Genomic DNA, 18314 nt, shown 5'->3' with positions numbered 1-18314 from the left:
CCCTAGTCTTGAACAAAGACATTAACTGGATGTCACATTATAAAGCCAACCTTCATCCATTTAACACCTAATTTACATCAAAAGCTAAGTGTAGGACACTTCCAATCCACTCAATTAGCCTCATTAGCATCAGTACTACTATTGACAGGTACTTAATTTTTCTTCCCTTCTTTTTCTGTTATAAATTCTGGGTTCCTGTTATTTCTAGTCCAGCTTCCAGCTCATCTGAAGAACTGGGTTTTGCCCATGTACTCTCTTATGATACATATTTTTGTTAGTCTCTAAGGTGCCATATGAATACTCATTGTTTTTAAAGTTACAGACTAACATGGCTACCCTTCTGAATCCTTTCATTGGAGCAAAATGCAGGACAATGTAGCACTTTAAAGACTAACAAGATGGTTTATTAGATGATGAGAGTTATACTCTTGATCTAAATTCACATAAGAGGATGAGGACTCATGTTTATAAATTGTATATGGATTAGTCTACAGTAAAATACATCTAAATACAACAACAAAAAGAGAATACCAAAAATTTTGTCAATGGATGCATTGGATGGCAATGTGCAATTAAACACTGTAAACTGCCTTTTTAAACGCTGAGGGATATCATTACGGCCTCCTCCAGGGTGTATCATAGCTGCTACTATCTGTACATCAACAATTGTAGTGAAGTCTCCAGGTTTATCCAAGCTATACATTCCTTCCATTTCCATCATCTGACGAACTATTTCATTTGTAACCTGTAAGTTTGAAAAACAAATATTAATTACTGTTGCAAAAGAAGAAAATGGAAAATATGCTCTTCTAATTTCCTTTAGTCTTGCAATCTCTCTCTAATCATCAGAGAAATTTGTTTTTACCTTAATCTAGGCATGGTCCATATCATGGATAAGACTTCTATGATCACTTGTAAGGCATTACCATATCTACATGGGAAACTACCTTTTTTTCCCCAGAGCTTTAAGAGATTACTAAACAGTAATAAAAACACTTTCTTACTCACTTTGCTCAAATAAAGAAGTATTATCATGTGCTTAAGGCAATGAATGGGTACTCAGCTTCTAACTCTGCTGCAGACTTCTATGGGGCCTTGGGTAAATCAGTTAATCTCTCCAAGGCTCAATTTCCCATTTCAAAAAATGAGAAAATACTACTACTTCCTTTTTCTCAACAGTTATCTATCCTGCTTATTTAGATTATAAGCTCTTGGTTACATACAGCTTCTAACTACATGCTTAGCAAGTGGAGCCAATGTTGCCTGGATACCTAGACTTTACCATAATATAAATAATAATGGCAAAATTAGCTACCTATACCTCCATGAATGACCTTCACTATAATGTTTATATCAGTTAGTCTTCCAAGTTCAGTGAAAAGGTTAATAGAAGTAAATAATTAGATGACTATATTTGGTACCCCCCACAATTTCTCCATTAATCATTGATGAGAAAATCTAACTGTTCAGTAGGTTACTGGTGTCCATGGGAAGCCAATGTGTCCTTAATCTGCCCAGGAGCTGAGTTTCCTAAAAACCTATATGTTTCTATGGGGCAATACCTATATGTTTCTATGGGGCAATATGTAGCTGGTTATGGGAACTCGGAACCACAACTTCTTTCCTTTGCTTTTTGGGTGGAAAGAGACATATGACACTGTGGGTCTTTGGTGTTACGTTCAAGGAAAACAGATTTATTGTGCTCTTTGCACATTTATATCATGCCACCTTGTCAACATGGCATGAGCTGGCTTTGGATAAGCATAGAAGAATGAGAAGAGTATAATATCTTGGGGAATGTGGAATGAAATATTATTATTTTAAATAACACTACGAGCAACACTAAGAACTACTTTGTCTGCATTCAAGACATCATATGCTTTTCCACAAATAATACAGAACTCTTCTGCAGAAATTTATGGTTTATCACAGTTGACTAGTCCTGCCAATTTAATATCACGTAGAACATTTGAATACCATGCTGCATTGGGGGTTATAGTGCTTTCATTAGTGCTTTTAAAAATATGACAAAGTTGAGGATAATACATAAGAAATGATTAAGTGCAAGATATATCTTCAGAATATCTATTTTATTCTTTCATGTTTCTTTAAAAAGTACACCATAATAATAAGGTTTTTCTATGATTTACTGTTTAATAAAAATATGTACTATAAAAAGAAGTAAAATGTTTAATGTATCATGAGAAAAAAAATCTGACTGGAAATATTTTTGTTACCTTCATATAGGAAGATATGCCTAAAATTTATTCTATAGTAATTTTTCTATACCTGATCGCCCCATTCATTAATTATTGGCATATTAATATCATCAACAAACACCGTCATTTTTCTCCCGCCTGGCGGTCCATAAGTACTTCCCATGCGTTTGTCAACATAACTCTCTATTGTTCTCTGGAGAAAAAGAAAAAGTTCTTTTTTAGTATCAACAATACAGCACATTTTAAAAAACTTTGTATTTATATTTGGAAAGGTTTTTTAAAAAATTGCTGCTTGTTGCCTTGAGATATTGGAAAACTTCTTATGAAGAAGTTACTCACCTTGTGTAGTAATGATAGTTCTTCGAGATGTGACCTGTGGGTGCTCCACTCTAGGTGTTGGGTCCATCCCAGCACCGCTGGTCGGAAGATTTCAGAGCCATATCTGGCTGGACCACACATACTCCCTGCGCCGTAGGGCATTCACACCCTTTCTAACATGCACAGTTCAGCCCCCCTGCCAGTTCCTCTCACCGCTCAAGTCTCTGAAATGATAAATAAGAGAAAAACTCCAGAGCGGGGAGGAGGGCGGGACGTGCACCACCTACGGGGCACATCTCGAAGAATCATCGTTACTACTCAAGGTGAGTAACTTCTTCTTCTTCTTCAAGTGGCCCCGTGAGTGCTCCAATTTAGGTGACTGTATAGCAGTAGCCGGAACAAGAAGCATTCTGGGTCAATTAGTTTTCACAGTAGATAGGATTGCGGAAGCCACCACATGATCCGCCGCCCATCTTTCCACTATAGTGTAGTGTCTCATGAATGAAGTGCTGGAAGCCCATGTGGCTGCCCTACAAATATCTGCTAGTGGAACCCCCCTGGCGAAGGCCATAGATGTCACCACAGCCCTGGTCGAGTGTGCTCATGGTTGAGAAGACAGAGGTCTGTTCCGCATGGAGTGGCATGTGGCTATGCATAGGGTGATAAGCCTGGTGATGCATTGAGTGGAGAGCGCAGCGCCCTTGGATCGTTGAGCTGTTGATACCAAAAGTCTATCTGTTCGCCTTCACTGACGAGTTCTGTCTATGTAAAAGGAAAGAGCACGCCATACATCAAGCGTATGTAGCAGGGCTTCCTTATTCAAGGCATGCGGCTTAGGGTAAAATGAGGGAAGGACAATCGGCTCGTTGATGTGAAATGACGAGGAGACCTTGGGAATGAATGCTGGATGTAATTGTAACATCACCGATTCTTTCAAGAAAGAAGTGAAAGGGGGATTTGCCATTATCGCCCCCAGCTCGCTGACTCTACGTGCTGATGTAATTGCAAGTAAGAAGACGGTCTTCATAGTTAGCATCTGCAAGGGGACAGTTGCTAGTGGTTCAAATGGGGGATACATAATCGTACCCAGTACTAAGTCAAGATTGCAGGACAGTAGGGGTGGTCTTCAAGGTTGGCTTATATTGATCAGAACTTTGAGGAATTGTTTAGTAGTCAGGTGAGAAAACACCGAAGAACCCTGTATCGGATAAGGGAAAGCACTGATGGCTGCCAAATGAACTCTAAAGGACTCCAGCGAAAGCTTCGAATTTGGCAAGTGAAGAATGTATTTGAGAATTTGGTGTAAAGGAGAAGATAACGGTTGGACATTATTATGGAGGCACCAGTAGGAGTATCTGCACCATTTAGCTAGGTAAGTATTGCACGTAGATGCTTTTCTGCTATGTATCAGAACTTGACCTGTTCTGAACAAAGTTTTTCGTCTTGTCTAAGCCAGTCAGGAGCCACGCTGTCAGGTGCAATGCTTCTGGTTTGGGATATACGAGAGATCTCTGTTCTTGGGAGAGGAGATCCCGGCATGAGGGCAGAGGCCATGGTGGCTGTAGTGACATTCTGCGTAAGAACGGATACTAAGCTTGTCTGGGCCAAGCTGGTGTTATTAAGATTACAGTTGCTGCTTCTGTTCTGATTTTCTCCAGTGTTCTGTATGTTGGGGAAAAAGCGTACAGGAGTGCCCTTTTCTAAGTGGTTAATAATGCGTCACCAAGAGATCCCTTGCCAACCGCTGCTCTGGAGCAAAAAAAGAAACACTTCTTGTTGGTGGTTGTTGCAAACAGATCCACTAGGGGCGTTCCCCATCTGTGGAAAATCTTCTGAAGCACGTCCTGTCTTATTTCCTACTCATGGTCTAAGGGAACACACCTGCTGAGGGAGTCGGCAATGACACTGGCTGTGCCAGGTAAGTAGGATGCTGTTATGGTGATGTTGTTCTGTATGCACCAATTCCAGCACTGTACCGCTTTGGCGCATAGGGAGTGTGATCTTGCTCCTCCCTGACTATTTATATAATACATTGCTGCTGCGTTGTCTGTCAGCACCCTGACTGTCTTGTCTTTTAAGTGTGGGAGGAAATGTCTGCTTGCTAGAAAGATCACTTGCAGCTCTAATTGGTTGATGTGAAGATGTCTCTCAGTGTGAGACCATCGTCCCTGTATGCTTTCCTCGCCCTTGTGAGCACCCCATCCGATGAGCGAAGTATCTGACGTTAGTTGAATGGATGAGTGTGACGGGTGGAACCGTACTCCCGTCAAGATGTTTGATGCATTCATCCACTATCGCAGGGACATGTGCACATGGTACGGAGGAGAAACTAACTTGTGGATGTCGTGTCTTGTGGGGACATACACAGTTGACAGCCAGTGCTGCAGATTTCTTAGATGGAGGCATATATGCGGGACGACAAAGATGGCTGCAGCCTTGTGCTCAGCAGACGTAGGCAGGTATGGACTGAGATTGTTGGGGTCTTGCGGAGTAGACTGACCAGGTCTTTCATTGCCTGGAATCTGTCCATGGGTAGGTACGCTTTTGCTGCACGGGAATTGCCCCTATGAACTTCATATTTTTTGTTGGAATCAGCGATGACTTTTTTTCATTTACTATCAGTTCAAGAGAGTCGAACACTTGTCTGACCATTGTGAGTATCTGCGTCGTTTCTTCTCATGATGTGCCCTTTATAAAACAGTCATCCAGATAAGGAAATATGATGACTCAGAGACAATGAAGATGAGAGGCAATGACGGTGAAGGTCTTTGAAAATACCCTTAGAGCCGAGGCCAGCCCGAACGGAAGGACGCAGTACTGAAAGTGCTCGTTGTTTACAAGAAAGCGCAGGAATCGTCTGTGCGCAGGGTGTATGGCTATATGAAAATAGGCATCTTGCAGGTTGAGGGCTGTGAACCAGTCGTTGTTGTCTAGAGATGGAATTATTGTAGTCAGAGTTACCATTCTGAATCACTGTTTTCAAAGATAACAATATAACCGGAGTAGATTGAGAATGGGTCTCCAGCCCCGTTTTCTTCTGCATCAGGAAGTACCATGAATAGAACCCTTTTCCCTTGAAGCACTCTGGGACCCTTTCTATCGCTCTGATGGATAACAGGCGATAGGCCTCTTGTTGTAAGAGGTTCTCGTGAGATGGGTCCCTGAAAAGGGACGGGGTAGGCAGGGTGGTAGGGGGAAGGGATGTGAATGGAATAGTGAGTCCGGATTTTATCACTTCCAATACCCATCTGTCTGATGTTATGGTGACCTATTGGTGGTAATAGGGTTGCAGCCGGTGGTGAAATATGGGATTGGTGTCTCTGACCACAACAGGGCTACGTCTAGACTGGCCACAAATTCCAGAAAAGGGATGCAAATCAGTTAAGTCAGCATAGGGAAATCCGCGGGGGATTTAAATATCCCCTGCGGATTTAAATAAACATGTCCGCCACTTTTTTTCCGGCTTGGGGAAAAGCCGGAAAAAAGCATCTAGACTGGCCCAATACTCCGGAATAAAGCCTTGTTCCGGAGGATCTCTTATTGCTACTTTCAGGTTGCCTCCGACCTGGGAGTCAAACCTGCTGCTTGGGTGTCACTACGTTGTTCGCCCTAGATGGCTGAGGATGTCTGGGCTGCATCCTCTGTTTGGAGTGGCTTTGGTCATACGGACTGTTTTGTTGTCTACTAAATTGGTAATCTTAATGTCTTTGGAATGGAAAATAACGTCTATGGCGGAAAGGTGGAACACACAACCCAAGCGTGCATAAGGTGGCTCGTGAATCTTTCCCTGTATGGAGCACCTCATCCATCTTCTCCGCGAACAGTTTAATCCTGACGAATGGAAGATCCTGGACCTTGGATTGCAGCTCTTTAGGTACAGCAGCTGTTGCGACCCATGAAGCTCTTCTCATGGACACTGCCATTGCTACTGTTCGCGCCCTGTGTTGGCCACATCCATGGAAATCTGCAAACCTGCCCTGGCACATGCGTAACCCTCCTGTAGTATTGATCGGAGGAGTACCCTGTCAGTCTCAGAAATTCTTTGAGCAATTTCTGTTAATTTCATGATGTTATCGAAGCTAAGATTAGAAAGTAGCGCTGCATAATTTGCAATACGGAGAAGTGTGGAGGAGGAGTACACTTTTCGTCCAAATACGTCTAGTCTCTTTGCGTCTTTGTCCGCTGCTGAATTCCTTACTTGTGGATTTTTTACTCTTTGCAGAGCTGCATCCACCACCAAAGAATTGGGTTGGGGGTGAGTAAAAAGAAACTCAGAGCCCTTCGATGATATGAAATATCTGTTCTCAGCTCACTTACATGATGGAGTAGTGGAGGCTGGTGTGTTCCAGATTTCTGCAGCTGGCTCCAGAATTGCCTCGTCTAGTTGTAATGCTACCCTAGATTGTTGTCTAGGGTGCAAATTCTTTAACAGCTTGTACTGTTTCACTTGTACCACCGCTAATTGGACCTCCTGTGATTATGCCACCCTCTTTAAGAGGACTTGAAATTCTTGGGTATCATCCGGTGGTGAAGAGTCTACTACAAAAACCACGTCATCGGGAGAAGACAATTGGCTATCCTCAGGGGAAGCTGCTGGCGTCTGTTCATCTGTGTCTGAGATTTGACCCACTTCAGGTTCCAAAAGAATTGACACTGAGGGGGCGTTAGGAGGAGGTCCCAGTGCCTGCGGCCTTTGATGAGCGGAGGCAGGTGGTGAGCGCTGTCTATAAGAAGATGAATGGCAGCAGCAAGAGTGAGAATGAGACTGTGATCTGCCCTGTCTCTCAGAGGTGCGATAGCTTCTGTGGTAGCAATAGTCATACCCAGGAGATGATCTTCTGGAGGAATATCTGCATCCATGTCTGCTACGGTATGATCTAGGAGGAGAGTAGCTTGGAGAACGAGATCTGCATGGAGAAACACGTCTATATATATAGCAATGCCGTGAGCGGGATCGTCGCCGCAGCAACCGCGGAGTCCTATATGCAGAAGAGTAAGCTCCCCTTTCTAAGGAAGGATATGGGGATGGGGAAAGTGCCGCTGAAAACACTGGTGAAGGAGACAGTGAGTGAACCCTAGGGATCGACTTCCTAGCTGCTTTTGTAGGAACTGATGGCAAGTGCTCTCTTGCAGCGGAGATGTCTCCCACTGTGTTAGCATGGTTATCTTCCCCTGATAAAGTATGTGGGTCCGGGGAAGAAGGAGAGGCTGCCTGCTGTCTCGGTGCCGATGCCTGAGCAGAGTGGGAGTGTGCTCTTGATACCGAGTGGGGCAGCTCGCGCGGCACTGGATGTGCTGCAGAACAGCTGTCCTCTAGTGGTACCAGCTGTATCGTCGGCATCGCCTCGGCGCCCCGTGGAGCGGGGGCCTCCCGGTGCTGCCTCTTGTCCAGTGAGGATGGTACACGCTCCTGCGGAGCTGTAAGCAGCACCGACTCAGTAGCTGCCATCAGTGCCAGCTCCGGCACTGATCTTGGCAAGTCCCACTGTTTCGGGGACAGTGCCTTCTCTGGCGGCATTGTTGGTGGCAATTGTGGTGGGGCTCGTTTATTGCCCGAAGGGGCCATAGCCTGCTTGTGCTCTGTATGAGGAGGGGAGGCCGGTGGTGGAGCGGATGCTGTGCGTGATTTAGATGATTTAGATGATCCTGTCACCTGCAGTGTAACTGACCTATCCGTCAGCCGGCCGTTCCCCGATGTGCCCGGTCTGTCTCCCTGACTTATGGGAGGCAGGGGAACTGTGGGCAGGGAGTGGGTAGGAGAGACTCTTCTTTTTTGCCGCCAATGCTCCAGGGGATAATGCTCTCCTCTTAGGAGGCTGTAATGATTCCTGCTGGGAGGTCTGTAGTGGGTGAAGAGCCTTATCACATAGAAAGAGTTTCAACTGTAGATCTCTGTCTCTCCGTGCCCTAGGAGTTAACTTGGAGCAGTGAATGCATTTGTTAGGGACATGGGACTCCCCGAGGCAGCGAATACAAACCGCGTGCCCATCGGAAGCCAGCATTGCTTCCTTACACTGGGTACACCTCTTAAAATTTGGTGATCCAGACATGCTGGTGAAACTGACAGGAATCACTTAACCGCCTAACTAACTGAAGAGAGCAATCTTCTTTTTAGTTTGTTTTTCTTTTAACTAGAACACTAACTATCTAAAGTACTAAGAACTAACTAACAAGCAAAGATTAACTATTTACAACTTTTCTTTACAGAATGCTATGCATCTGTGGAGAGATCACAAAGCTCCGCCAGCAACTGAGGATGGTTGAGAGGAACTGGCGGGGGGGGGGGGCACAAACCGCACATATAAGAAAGGGTGCGAATGCCCCATGGCGCAGGGAGCACGCGCGGTCCAGCCAGATATGGCTCTGAAATCTTCCGACCAGCGGCGCCGGGATGGACCCAACACCTAGAGTGGAGCACCCATGGGGCCACTCAAAGAAGAACTGATCATTTTCTTTTTGTCACCAGTTTCTCTTCTCATTTCATAAATAGGCTGTCTCTCTCCCCTGGAACTTAAATGTCATTTGGAATTATTCACAGAGCATTTGGGACTAAATTGCCTTGTCTCATGCCATCAGAAGAATTTTTCCAAAGCTGCAAAAAAGACTTCTAACCACTGATCATTAGCATTAAGATAATAACCTCAAATTATATTAAATAACTGTTGGGCGTGTTGAAGTCTCCTCTGAGAGAAAAAATTACAAATTGTTTTAAATTATATTTTGGTTATTAACTATTCGTGTGTGTAGTTGAGAAGAATTGCTAACAGAAAGAAAATGATCAACAATGTATCCCTCAAAATTCACCATGCAGTGCTTAATTTGTGTTGGGGCTAAGCTCTGGCAACTCTTTCAATATAAATTAAGCACCGGGGGAAGGCTATGGGGCCTGAAGGTGATGGGAGTTGGGGACCATGAGTGCCAGGAATCAAAGGGGTGCCCGTGGAGGTTAGGGTTGTCAAAATATAAATTTTCCCTAATGCTGGCCCTGACTATTTTGAATAATTCAGTGCTGTCCTCCCCATAGCCATCTCTTGGAGGTTGAACAGCTCACTTTAAGGAGGCTTTGGGAGTGATTGTGTCAGAAAAATGGGATACATTGAGACTACTAAATAAAGTTCATAAAAGTTTCTCCAGTACCTTTTTCACTTTATTCATTCTTTTTAGCATCTAAACTTCAGTAATTAATTTGTGTCAGGGAAACGATAAGGGACAGAAATCTTTTTAGAAGGGCATAATTTGCCTTCCTCAGTACCTGAAATGCTCCCTATAATATCCATTGTGATCATGTAGTCTAATCTCCTTCATAAAACAGGTTAAGGAACTTCCCCAAATTAAGTCCAACAACATAAATCAGTTGGACTTGTGTTTCTAAATCATTTAGGAGTTTTGAAAACCCAGCCTTTATCATCAGAACTGTAAAGTACAATTCAAATATTTATAAAAATAAAAAATACACTAGTACTATGTAAGAGTATGATTTTACCTGAAACATAAATGGTTCTGTGGCAGAGGAAAAGTTTAAAGATTTTGACAAATGTTCTTCAGGATCATATTTTTTCAAATAACCTTTAATCATTACAGTTTTTGCAGTTCCCTGTTCACCTGTGAGCAAAACGGCCTGTAATACATTTTTTAAAAAGAGAAATATTTTCAAAACTGCTAATTAAACTATTTACTGTATAGAAAATTATTTTAAGCAAAGGATATTTATATCCCCTCCCCCAGTTCCTTCTAATTCGCACCTAATTCGAATGAACATGAGCAACACATCTCAAAGAACAACAGTTACTGGTTGTTTGTAAGTAACTGGTAAGTAACTGTTTTTTCTTATGAAGAAGCTCCATCCCATGAGACTAGGAGCCAGAGGAGGAGAAAACAAAGGGAGATGTATCTAGAGGAATCAAGACCCTTGATAAAAAAGACTTCAAGAGATCCCACTTCAGGGAGACCCCTCCAAAAATAGGAGGAAAAAGCTTCAAACAGAGGAAGAACAAAAAGGGAACAAAATCACATTATATCTCTATATCAATACTAAGCAATATTTGTTCTTTTTCAAGTACTGTCCCTGCGTCAACACCAGCTAAGGATGGGTGCCGGTGCCATTGATGTGAGCTTTTCAATAGCACTGCCAGATCGGGATACACATGCAGTGCTTCATCTCTTCCAATATTTAGAGAAATATATAGAATAAATTAGATGAAAATACATCCAAGTTTTCCCTTTCCCTAAGTAAACTTAGGTTAGTAGATAGCAAAAAAAAAAATCAAATTGAATTAAAAATAAATTCCCATTATCTTCCTTCAGGAATGACCTTGTGGGGTGTCTCGACAAGCTCTTCTGGGTTTAAAGTTCTTTCTTTTTTCTCACCTTCTATTTGTTGTACCCCAGCAGGGGTACTTATTCACCATTATGTCGGCGCCATTCTAGGGTGCTCCCTGCTGCCCTGACGGATACTGCTGCGGAAAAAAGGCTCCAGAATCCATGCACGCAGCACGTGCACACCTAATTTGAATGCACATGAGTAATCACTCAAAGATGTAACTCCCAATTCATAATAAGAAAAAGAAGAACTGGGTAGGAGGCCTGTTTCCTTCATCAGGGATCTGAGAACCACCTTTAATATGTATGTGTGAGGAACTTTAGTTGTCCTATTATGGACTTTTCCTTTGTGGGACTTACATCCAGAACTAGTTAGATGATGTTGTCCTCATCATTAGACGCTCTTCCCAAAATGCTCAGAAGTTCTTGATCAGGTTTTTCTGTTGGAATTGCTGCTCTACAGGAGAAGGGTTGACCCAACACACCCATCCAACTCTAAACCCCATGCCCTGGCACTGAGAAAATCAGTTGGCTGAGATAGGCAGGACATAATTCACCTTTGAAGAGCCTACAAAAACTGTCTCACATTAAGAACACTGTTTTGATTTAGCCTGATATATGCTGGGGTGGCGATGCAGCAGTGTATCCATGTGACCGAATTTTATGTTGCTAATTACTTGAATCCAAGATGGAAGAGGAAGAAGAGAAAAAGAGATTTTAAATTGTTCACTGCCACCTGAAAACATAATAAATCACATTTTGGGGAAAAAAAGTTTGGGATCAAAGAAAACTGACACTGACTGTTGCTCTGGAGACAGAAGATCTGGAGGACTGCTTGAAATGGGGATAATGGCTAAGCCAAGAGACATGCTGCAATGCTATGCCTCTTGAAACTATAAGAGTGGGGGTATAAACTATGTATCACAGAAAAGCAGGAGATGCTGGGTAAAAATCCCCTTCTGAAGGGATCACAATTATTGTTTCTTATTTCTATTACAATAATGCTTACAGCTGGGGGCTCTACTGTGCTTGATATTGTACAAGCACCTGAGAGGAGAGTCTCTTTCTGGAAGAGGTTTCAGTCTAACAGACACAACAAATAGAAGGTGAGAAAAAAGAAAGATAATTTTGCACATAGGGAAATAAGGAACATAAAGATTAAGTGACTTGCCTATTGTATGGAAGGTCTGTGGCAGAGTCAAGAATTGTGCCCATATCTGCTGAGTCAGAGTTCACTGCTTTAACCACAAAACATTCCTTCCCACTTTTAGCAAGGGAGACCCATTGCAATCAACTTTGGGATAACTTTGATAGTTTTCTTAGGCTACTGAATTTTGTAATACATTTTGCTTCCTTGGATAAGTGCCATCTCATGCCTTGCGTTTTCCTAATTTAGCCAATTATTGAGGTTTTTGGCTAGAATTACTTTTTACAGGTGTGATGTCCTTTTTGGGTTGAGAGATTATACAGTTATTTAATTGGAAATTTGACTGAAACATTTCAGTGACTGTCTTCACTCATTGCTGTGGCACCTCTTCCAGGCTTTTCTGAGGATTATTTAGCTTCCAAGTATGATGCCTTCCCTTGTGATTTTCTCCTCTCGTCCTCTCTGTCACTCTGTGGCTCCTTTACACTACAGGAGCTGCTGCCTTAACTACAGCATTTCTCCCTCCAAGGTATACAGTCTCACAAAATCTGCTGTCCAGGCACTGCCAGTGTGTCAGTTGCTGGTAGGGGAATACAGGATCACTCACTTCTCCAGGTTCCAACCTAGAGAGCCTATAACATGCACCAAGGACTTTGTCTGGGCTGCTTCCAATTCATCATCCATAGGCTGTCTTCTCTGTCCTTCTCTGGAAACACTACCCTCAGGGCCATGCTGTAGGATCCTAACGCTTTTCTTAGGTTTCCTCCTTCCCTCTCTAGTGCATAGAGAATGACTGCAGATTTCCACACAGCCCCCATTTCTGTTTCTGGCTTCCTGGCTTTATACTAGCCCAGCACACACCTGTTCAACTGAGGCTACGTCTACACTACAGGGTTTTTGTGCAAAAACGCCCATTTTTGTGCAAAAACCCATGGAGCGTCCACACCTCAAGCATGTTTTTGTGCAAGAAAATTTACAGTGAATCGACAGAACAGAGGGGGTTTTGTGGTATAGGTATTCCTCTTCCTATGAGGAATAACTCCTTTCTGCGCAAAAACAGCCTATCAGAAGAAGCACAGGTGCCCTGGAGGCCATTTTGTAAATGGAAATCAGAGCTTTCTTGCATGAGAGCATCCAAGCAGTCTGGATTTTTGCACAAGACATTTTTGCACAAGATCTCTTCCGCAAAAGGCTTCTTGCGCAAGAAGTCTGCACTGTAGGTGTAGCCTGAGCTTTGTTTTCCAATTAGGGGTTGCTTCTGCACCCTAAGACATTTACATGTGACCTATTATCTTAATTGGCTCTTTTTCAGCTTCCTTAACCCTTACAGGACTGATGTGGGATGAACAACCTGTTACAATGGCATTACATCAATTTTTAGTTTATCATTTTATGATGAACTGCATGTACTATTTTTTGCAAATCTTCAGTAAGAACAATAAATGTATTTTATTCACTGAAATTAAATAAACTATATTATTCCAAAGACTTCCAAGATATTGATTTTGCTCTTGAAAGTTTTTTATGATTTAGAATCTCAAGACTACACAAGAATCTATCTCTTCCTTCATACTTTTATGACAGCTGGGATCAGATATTGCATTCCCATTGAAAGAATTTAATACAACCAAGATAGAAGGCAGGCTATTTTAGTGGATGTCCCTTTACTATGAAATCCCCACCTTCCACATTCATCTCAGAGAGCATTAGTCTGTTGATACTCAGGAACTGATGGTCAGAGCTCCCCTACTCTTTCCTGAGAGGAAATAAGGCATGGGTTATTTGGATTATATTTAACATGTTTTTTGTGTGTATGGCTAATTCAATGGTCTTTTAAACAGTCAGCTTTATTTTAAATTCCTTAATCTTTACAGGACTAATATGGGGTGAACAACTTATCACAGTGCATTGGATCAATTTCTGGTTTATCATTTTGTTTTGAACTTATTGTACTATTTTTGTGCACCCTCAGTGAGAACAATAAGTACATTTTCTACACTGTGGCACTTAGGGATCCAGAGACATTTGTAAGAGGCAAATTTTTAGATAACAAAAGTAAATCATGTAAATAAAACGTACGACTTCTGAGTTGAAGTAGAAAATATAAAGAGTGATTATCACATCTCCTTTTTAGGAAAGGAAGTCTCTTTATGTTACATCATATATATTAGCTTTGCAAATAAATAAATACATAAAAATAAATAAATAAATAAATAAATAAATAGTGTACTTACTTTGTGCTGCTTCGCAATTGTTTCTACCAAAAACTGAGTTCTGACATTGTCGACATTTGGAACCAGAATAGATGCATATTCTGGAATACTTTCTGTTGGATAAACATATTCCTGAACTCTTTTATTCCAGTGCTCCCAATCACCTAAAAAGAGCAACAAATGGAAAATATAGCACCTAATAATTCACTAATCAAATTCACTAATCAAAATACTGTGTTTTCGTCTCTGTGCAGTGGACCCACAGACAGCTCAACAACAGATAGTTTAGTAGCAGAAGAAGCTGTCTTGGGAGTGAGCTTGTCGGACTCTAAAAGAAGCTTTTTTCTTCCATGTCTCCTACCAAGAGGGCCAGGAAACACAGTGTGTAGGGAGGCTTCAAACTTCTTCCACTCCTTTGCCACAAACCAAAAGAGGGAATATGTTCACTTCACTATGTCTGGGTTCTATTATCTGGCTTAGGAAGGCGGCAGCGAGTCAGAGGAAAGAGTAAGAGTTGGGTTGCGGGCCCTTGGGAGAAGAAGGAGCAGAGGATGAGGTCAGATTTCCATTGTTCTTGCAGGGGCCCCTTTATTGGGCAGAAGATCCATGGACTTATGCAGAAATCCTCCCCTGCCTTTTATGTGGTAATAGGAATGCTTTATGTAGTATGGAAATAATAGGAAGCAACTATCCAAGAGACAGAGCCACATGACAAATATACCCAGAGCTAAAATGCGTGGGCGGAGGGGTTTCCCTGGTACTAATGACAAGTGCTAGGGCTATGGTTTGATTGGTTTCAGTTGTGTGTGTAAATAACAGAAAGTAAGAGAAGCAGTTGCGAGACTGCCCCTGAGAGGAAACTGAGTGACAAAGCTTCTTTTGGACACAGTACTCAATGGAAAGACAGACTTGGATTCTGAGCCTCCCTTTTTTTGTTTCTACTAGGTTCAGGAAAAATGGAACTGTGTACATTCTTTATAGATAAACAGGATTTCACCAAAGAAATACTTGACTTTCCTACCAGATTAATAAATGGCATCATTGTTCCATATGGCATTAGGAAGTTACTTCTGTGTTGAACAAAAAGTAATGAAATAATGACTGGTTGACCACTATTAACTCCAAATTAAATAGCAATCTACATGGATGGAAACTTAAAATGATACTATACACCCTGGGATTTTCTAAATATTATAGATGATAATTTCCTAACTCAAAATGTGTTTCATACAACTTGAGGGAATTCTATACTTGACCCTGTCTTGACAGTAAATTGATCATGGAAAGGAGAGTCCAACCAAGGAGCCATAAAATACCTTTTTCAGACAAGAAGGGAAGCAGAGTACAGTGGACCAAAGCAAATAAGTGTTTGTCTATCAATTTTGACAGAACTGAACAAGTTGCTAAAGACGAAGACAGCAATCTCAACAGACTTGAAGAGGATGGAGTCAACAAAGCCACTGCAAATGCAGCTCATAAGTGTCGATTTGTGGTGATACAAATTGGTACTGGAGAACTTTAAGACTTTAAGCTCTTGACAGCATGGAATGTTTGGAGGAGGCTGATGATGAAGGTAAAAAGTGACATTTCTTACCAGACTTGTTCCTTGAATCACAAACAGACAAAAGGATACTGTTTATGGACTCTGAATTTTGCTCTGCCTGGGATAAGTTCTAATGGGAGACACATCACCCCTTTCATATGGTAAATTCTGAAATAGCAATCTATGTTTTCTGTTTTGGTGGAGAAGGATCTAGAAACAGGGCATTTGGCAAAAGCAAATCTCACAAAAGCAAATCAAGCCACTTATATGCCAGTCTTATTGCATAAAAAAGTGGGGATTGTTCCATAATACTTTATGGATTTACCTGACAAAATACTGAACTTGTTAACCTAACTATATTACACAAAATAAATATAAATATGCATGGTAGGAATTTTGAAATGCTGGATAATGAAAGCAAATGCTATGGGCTCCAACTCTTGCCATAGGAGTGAGAAGGATTTAACAGGTAGTTGGTGAACATGCCCATTTTATACCCTTATCATAGATGGAAGGGGTACCGCTCTTTCTTTAGACAACCCAGCCATTCAGTTAATTAAATTGCTTGTAAAGAGTTAAAACCCAGAAACAGTGGGTATCCAGGAAGAGTTGTCAGGGAGCCAGGAGAGTCAATGGGAAGTGAGAGGCTTTTTAATGGAAAAACAGGTTTTGCCTGTTTCAGTTTTTTGTGAGTGTTCAAAGCAAGAGGTGGGAGAAAAATGGACTGATCCTGGAACAAGGAATGGATTTTCCAGCAATGCAATATACATGTCCAAGCGGGGGAAAAAACTAAACTTTGAAGGATATAAGTAGAACTGGAAATATTTAGTTAGAAAATTTATATTTTCTAATATATAATATATTTAGGAAATATTTAGCAATTGAGTTACTTTTTTTTCTGGTTTGTGAACCCATGTAACTAACTTTTAAACTGAATTTCAGGGAAGCAATTCTCTGCTTTTAATTTTCCTTTCTTCGGTTGTTCTGTAACACCTAGCAACCAAATATGCTTTCCCAAATATATATTTTTTTGTATTTTATTAATAAAATTACCTTTTTAAGACTATAAGCTGATTGCTATGTCCTAAAAAGCAGGAGGTTTTGTGTGCACATGCCTGAGACACAAGGTCAGCTAGAAATTACAGTTTGTTTTCAAGCTCTTTCATAAGGAGGGTTAAAGAACTTGGGATTACTCCACATGAAGAAATTCCCAAGTATGTCTTCCTGGGCTTTTTTTGCATTTGGGTCATGGCAGCATATCACTCATGGTCAGGAAATCTGTGACCTTGGTGACAGCCCTCATCTCAGTGCATCAGGAACTGGCACATGCATCGCCCAGTAGAACTGCTGGCAAAAGTTTTGATTCATATACACTGGATGCACATATACCTGCAGTTGAATATTTATATGTGCACAATAATTCACAGAAGAACTAATACTGCTTATTTTAAAAAATGTTACAGATAAAATTAATCTAATACAGAAATAACAGTCTCAAAAATGTGTAGACTAATTAAGGAACTTCAAAAGAAAGAACCCATGGAAACAAAATTAAAATCAAGAGGTATCAAAATTATTATTAATCCAAAAAGACTTTAACCCCTCCACTGTTTATATCCAACACATAACTTGCATTTAGATTCCATAAGATTAGTGTGTTAATAGTGTCATTGCAAGAAAGGAAACCTCTGATCATATGACCAAATAATATGTCATTATGGAGTATTTTTGTATTTCTAACCAACCGCATTTACTCGAAAAATGGTATTTAATATAAAAGAGAATAGCAATGTCTTTTCTCTTACCATAATCAGTAACATGAAATTCATACATTGTTTGATTGGTGCCTTTAGGGATTTCTGGCAAATCTAATTTGCTATCAGTTGCTCGAATAAAGGCTTCCAGTTTATCTCTGTTATCCAACTCCAAAAGAGCCCCTAAACTCCACATTAATCCAAAAGCAAACAATTTATGAAGATGTGATGGAGATGAAATACCGCCTTCTTCCTTTGAGGGAATCAGACCCTCCAAAAGATTAATAGACTGGAAATAATACAAACAAAAAATCATTAAGAAAATACTGCATTCGGTTTTTAGCTTGATATATATTCAGACCTTAAACTCATTTTGAAAACCAGTCAAGCTTGCTAAAAGACAGTGTCAAACTCAAAATTATAAAAAGGAAATACACAATAAAACCATTAAATTCACAGAACAAATTTATCACCTAATTTTTTGGTGGTCATAAAACCACTGGGATTCATAAAGCCTGAGTTTCCTACCCAGGCTCCCTATACCACGACAGACATCTCAGAATAGGATTGACAAAAACCAACATGCTATGCAGCTCCTCACCTAAAATAGTCAATAGGAAATTCCAAGTTGAAGGGTATATTCTAAGCCCACCCTTATCTTGTAGAAAACTACCTTGGGATTCTCAGTGGAAAACCTGGTCCTGGTGTGAGGTACCCACCCCATTTTAAAAAGAAGCCCAGGAGGACAAGGTGGTAGTGATGTCTAGTGTGATAACTTTTAACTGAGTGATAAAAGTGCTC

The 18314-nt window shown here is 41.2% G+C and overlaps 1 protein-coding gene across 3 annotated transcripts in view; it reads right to left on the bottom strand.

The window, feature by feature from the left end:
* DNAH8 (dynein axonemal heavy chain 8) overlaps nucleotides 1-18314 on the bottom strand; it is a 615913-nt gene that overhangs the window by 165979 nt on the left and 431620 nt on the right. For all 3 annotated transcript variants that reach the window (XM_075925079.1, XM_025186355.2, XM_025186358.2), the window contains 5 exons: nucleotides 17565-17802; nucleotides 14238-14380; nucleotides 10021-10155; nucleotides 2290-2412; nucleotides 532-745 (listed from right to left, as the gene is read on the bottom strand). In XM_075925079.1, coding sequence (XP_075781194.1) covers nucleotides 532-745; nucleotides 2290-2412; nucleotides 10021-10155; nucleotides 14238-14380; nucleotides 17565-17802 — 853 coding nt within the window. The remainder of the gene's footprint in view (nucleotides 1-531; nucleotides 746-2289; nucleotides 2413-10020; nucleotides 10156-14237; nucleotides 14381-17564; nucleotides 17803-18314) is intronic.

This window comes from Pelodiscus sinensis, chromosome 3 (assembly GCF_049634645.1).
Source record: "Pelodiscus sinensis isolate JC-2024 chromosome 3, ASM4963464v1, whole genome shotgun sequence".
Lineage (NCBI taxonomy): Eukaryota > Metazoa > Chordata > Testudines > Trionychidae > Pelodiscus > Pelodiscus sinensis.
The sequence above is the reverse complement of the archived record's forward strand: the minus strand, read 5'-3'. Positions and strand labels throughout refer to the sequence as shown.